The following is a 5,000-nucleotide window of genomic DNA, read 5'->3' on the forward strand; positions in this document are numbered from 1 at the left end:
AGAATTCAGCTTTGAACCCCATTTCAAGGTGAGCAATTCTTTTTGGTATCAATAGCACGCATAAAGATAAAACAAGTTTCGCGGTTTTGTTATCAACTCTCTGACAGCATTTGAGGGGTGACTCATTCTGACTTGATGAATGTTGCCTACAATGACTATGTAAACGTGGACTACCAAGTGATTACACCTGTTTCGACACTTAAAAATTAAAGATTTTCTTTGTCATTAATAAAATGTCAAATATAAAAGTTTCACCAATTTCCCCATTTTCAAATAAAATCAAAAGCATTCATTGTCACCGTACACAGCTGTGTATAACGAAATTGGTGGTGCTACTACACAGTGAGTTTTCCCAGTAAAAAAAACAAATAAGTAATATAAAAATGTAAAAATTTACACCCTGACAACGTCCATTCTAAAATATTGCACAATCTAAGATATTGCACATTGTTATTACAGACCCCGAAGTTATTGCACATAAGGGATTGTGTGTCGTGCTAACACAAGTTCAGAGTCCTGATGGCTGTGGGGAAAAACTGTCCTTAAGTCTAATTGTCCGTGCTTTGTGAGACTTGTAGCATCTGCCAGAGGGCAGCAGCTGGAACAGGTTGTGAGCAGGGTGGTATGGGTCCCTGACAATGTTCTCGGCTCTGCTGAGGTAGTAATGTCATCCAGTGATGGCAGTGAGCAGCCGATGATCTTCTTGGTGGTGTTGATCACACTCTGCATGGCCTTTCTGTCTGTGCCGTGCTTCCAGCATACCACACTGTAATGCAGTACACGAGGATGCTCTCCACAGCGGCTCTATAAAAGGTTACCAGATGCTTAGTGTCGGAGTTGTTCGTCAAAAGGCAAACCAGGCTGCTTTCTTCTCAGGAAAACAGTTTTCCCGTTCTCTCCAATAGTTACATTCACATCAATTAATTCCAGAAACAAATGTACATATTTAGAATTCTGAAGAGAATTGAAACCACTAAAATCTAACCACTCCTTGTTTGTCAGGGTTAATATTTTTAGCATAACCGTGTCATTTAGAGCAATTAAAGCCCATTACTTATAAAATGCATACTAATCAAGTTCCATTTCATTCAATAATGTGTATCTCATTGCATATTAAACTTGGATGTTTGAAATTCAAAATACCCCAATCTAGTAGCCTTTTTTATCAGATGTAACATTCCATTGTCTTTGTAGTTTGACTATCATCTTCTATAAAACTTTTAATCAATATTTTTCAATAGTCCGGCATGAAATTAAAATTTAGTCACATTTGTATCCATTGTAGTTTCTGTTTTCTTTCTGATTATTTACTTTAACTCTCTGAGAGAAGATTGATACGCTTTCACCTTTTTTATTATATGGAGACAATAAAACCAATATGAAAACTTACTTATTGTTAATGGCATTTCTCCCTGAGCAATAATCTTTGGCATTGCTCCCTGAGCAATAATCTTTCCAATCAATGTTGGAGTGCTTTCAATTGCGCCTTATGTCAAAAAGTTTATCTCACCTGTCACCTCAAACGTTTCAACTGAGAGAACCTTCTTACAGTGCACAGGGTGGATCCATATCCCCCTTTTTGCAATTTTCATGTGTGCAATGACATTGTGCAATATATTATAATTTACCTAGCCCTGATGCTACATTTTATACTTTTATATTACTGTTTGGTTCATTAATAGATATATTTTAATATAACATAAAACTATAAGGAAGACATCGGGCATATCCCGCGTTACCTTGCAAGTGAGACTCAATCCTGACTCGTCCTCTTCACGGATCATTCTAAAGAAACGAATCCTCTCCTGCCCATTTAGTTCTGTTATTGTCAAAACAATTAAGGTTATCTATTCAAAACATTTGCATACAAGGTAACCCGAGCAAACAAAGTCTGAAATAAAAAACAACTGCATAAGAATTAAAACAAGCAAAAACAAGCAAGCATCATTAAATCAAAACAATTGCATACCGAGCAACACTATTTCAAAACATTTGCGAGTATCTTCGGAGGTTGATTTGATCTGCCATCTTCTTTGGAATCCAAGTGAAAACAATTTAAGAATCCTTCCCCAAATCTTCATTGTGAACTTGTGACTGGGTGAGGGGTCAAACAATTAACAGTCCTTGGATCCATCTGAGAAGCCAGGGACTGGGTGAAGAGCCAAGGTTTAATATAAATCAAATCATCAACAGAGCTTGGAGCCAGCAGCCATGGAGAGTGACCTTCGAGCTTGTTTAGGTAACAATTAAAGTAAGCGTTTGTCAAGCATATAATGATTACTATTTCACATATACATGTAATGATTATATTTCACATACATATACTGATTATTTCACATATACATATAATGATTAATATTTCACATATGCAAATCATGAATAATATTTCACATATGCAAATAATGGTTAATATTTCACATATGCAAATAATGATTAATATTTCAAGCAGATTTATAATAGTACCAAAAAATAACCAACAATTACTATTTGTTTTTTTTCTTTTACTGGGAAAACATACTTTGTGGAGTAGCACCCCCAATTTTGTTATACACAGCTGTGTATAATGACAATAAAGGCTTTTGATTTGACAAAGAAAATAATGCTCTAACAGATTTAAACAGCTTTGTAAACAATAAGGGGGTAATGCATATTAAAAGTGTTCTGTTCAAATTTTTGTCAAGTCAAGTTTGGTATTTTTTATTTGCAGCACTAACGGAACCAACTTCAAGCTCCTGCAAAAGGAGGAAAATCATGGACTTAAACCAGTCGATGAAAGAAAAATAAATGAAAATGTCAAAATGATGCATGTCTGCCCGCAAAGCAGTATGGAAAGCCAGTGTTCTCCACAATGAACTCTATATAGCACACTGACATTACACATGAACTAATCATTACTAATCTCTAGATATTGTTCAGTGTTTTCATGTATTTTTGTTTGTTATGGTAACACCTATGAGGATAAATTGGTTTAGATGATGAATGAATAAATCCTCAAAAGAACACATCACCCGTATCAAATGTTTCTGCCAGTGGTGTCATAAACAGGGGTCCTTAATAAATACTTGGTAGAAAATGATTGCAGTATATAGCCATAAATATATTTTCCATTGGGCTTTCATGATTTAAATATATTTATGTTAATGCTAAAAAAAATGTCAATTGGTCGCGGAACCAAAATGATTTCCAATAATTTTCCTCGGGAATTTTCCGTAGCATGTGAGAAATTCGCAAAACCATGTGCGCAAAAAAAACATGCCTGCATGCAAATTGCTCGCATTTCTCCACGCATTCACACACATCTATCTATCTATCTATCTATCTATCTATCTATCTATCTATCTATCTATCTATCTATCTATCTATCTATCTATCTATCTATCTATCTATCTATCTATCTATCTATCTATCTATCTATCTGTCTGTCTGTCTGTCTGTCTGTCTGTCTGTCTATCTATCTATCTATCTATCTATCGAGAGAGGGAGAGAGGGAGAGAGGGAGAGAGGGAGAGAGGGAGAGAGGGGGAGAGGGAGAGGGAGAAGGAGAGAGAGATATAGATAGGTGTGTGTGTGTGTGTGTGTGTGTGTATATGTATATGTATATGCATATTTGCATACACGCATACACGCATACACACAGATATATATATAAATTATGAAGGTTAGAAGTTTTGGAGACCAGATTTCAACGTTTTAGACATTTCCAGTTGCAAATGTAAGATTCTTTACATGACTGCTGACAATCAAGCAGATGTTCATTATGCCTTTTGTTATTTGACAACGTATGCATTGGCAATGAATGCAACTGATTCGGTTCAAGAAACATTAAATCTTGTTTTCGACCTGCCTATCATCCCGCGGTGATGATAAAAACGCATAATGCAGGCTACGCAACTCTTCGTTGACAGAAATGCATTCATTCATTTTCTGAACCGTTTTATCCCCATTAGGATCGTGGAGGGTGCTGGAGCCTATCCCAGCTGACTGTGGGCCAGAGGCGGGGGAGACCCAAAATTGGTGGCCAGCTGACCGCGAGGCACAAGGAGACAGACAGCCATGCACACTCACACTCATAACTATGGTCTGCATTTGAACCAAGGACTGTGAGGCCGACGCACTAATCACTCTGCCGCCGGGCCACCGTTGACAGAAATGTCGAAATTTAATATTTATTCTACACATTCTTACATCATTGGAAAATGTTAACAATTTTTGTACCATGTTTGTACTCCTGGGTTCAAATCCAGGTCATGGCCATCTGTGTGGAGTTTTCATGTTCTCTTCGAGCCTGCGTGGGTTTCCTCCGGGTATTCGTTGCCTCCCGCATTCGAAAAACATGCATGGTAGGATGATTGGACACACACCCAGTCACAGACTAGCAGACATGAACACACGCACACGCGTAGCACAATTTTAGACAGTGTTGTAATCGCAATTTTGTTCATCCAATGGCCAGTTGCATACATATTTCATGAAAAAAATGGTATAGTTTTATCATTTTAAAATGGTTTAGTGGGTAACATTAAAGGACGTGGAACAAATTAATATTTATTCAATGTCAAATAGACTACTATTTACGAAAAAGCAATGTTATGAAATCACTTCTTTAACAAATTAATTTTGTAATCAATACCCCTGTATTTTGGGAACTTTTTTTTACAACTAGTCAAACGAAAAAGCGTGCAGTTAATTAAAATTAAATAAAAATAAAAGAATGCTCCTAGAAAATACATTTAATCAAGAGTTTGATATCATTAAAAATACTTGTCACCACCACTCTTCAAATCAAAATTTCTCAACATATTCCAAGGAATGCCAAAGGCCAAATGGCGTTTTTGAACACGCCATTTCGCCGCATCATTGATGGTTACCATTTACCAAATTAAAAAATGTCCGAGGTTTCCTCATGTTGGTAAACAACGCGGCCGATGCAATGAGGAACGAGGCGGATCTCTGGTGACCGTTTGTAGAAATCCAGCCTGAAGTATGTTGACACAGCAGGA

General features: G+C 36.8%; 1 protein-coding gene and 1 pseudogene across 1 annotated transcript in view; one reads left to right on the forward strand and one right to left on the reverse strand.

The window, feature by feature from the left end:
• The window catches only part of LOC144195896 (protein Spindly-B-like), a 61,457-nt gene that overhangs the window by 42,727 nt on the left and 13,730 nt on the right, over positions 1-5,000 (forward strand). Inside the window, 1 exon segment of the mRNA XM_077715766.1 lies at positions 1-28. This exon segment is cut by the window's left edge and continues 48 nt beyond it. Coding sequence (XP_077571892.1) covers positions 1-28 — 28 coding nt within the window.
• Positions 1-5,000, reverse strand: part of LOC144195897 (general transcription factor II-I repeat domain-containing protein 2A-like) — a 24,212-nt pseudogene that overhangs the window by 79 nt on the left and 19,133 nt on the right.

Source organism: Stigmatopora nigra, chromosome 4 (assembly GCF_051989575.1).
Source record: "Stigmatopora nigra isolate UIUO_SnigA chromosome 4, RoL_Snig_1.1, whole genome shotgun sequence".
NCBI classification, from domain to species: domain Eukaryota; kingdom Metazoa; phylum Chordata; class Actinopteri; order Syngnathiformes; family Syngnathidae; genus Stigmatopora; species Stigmatopora nigra.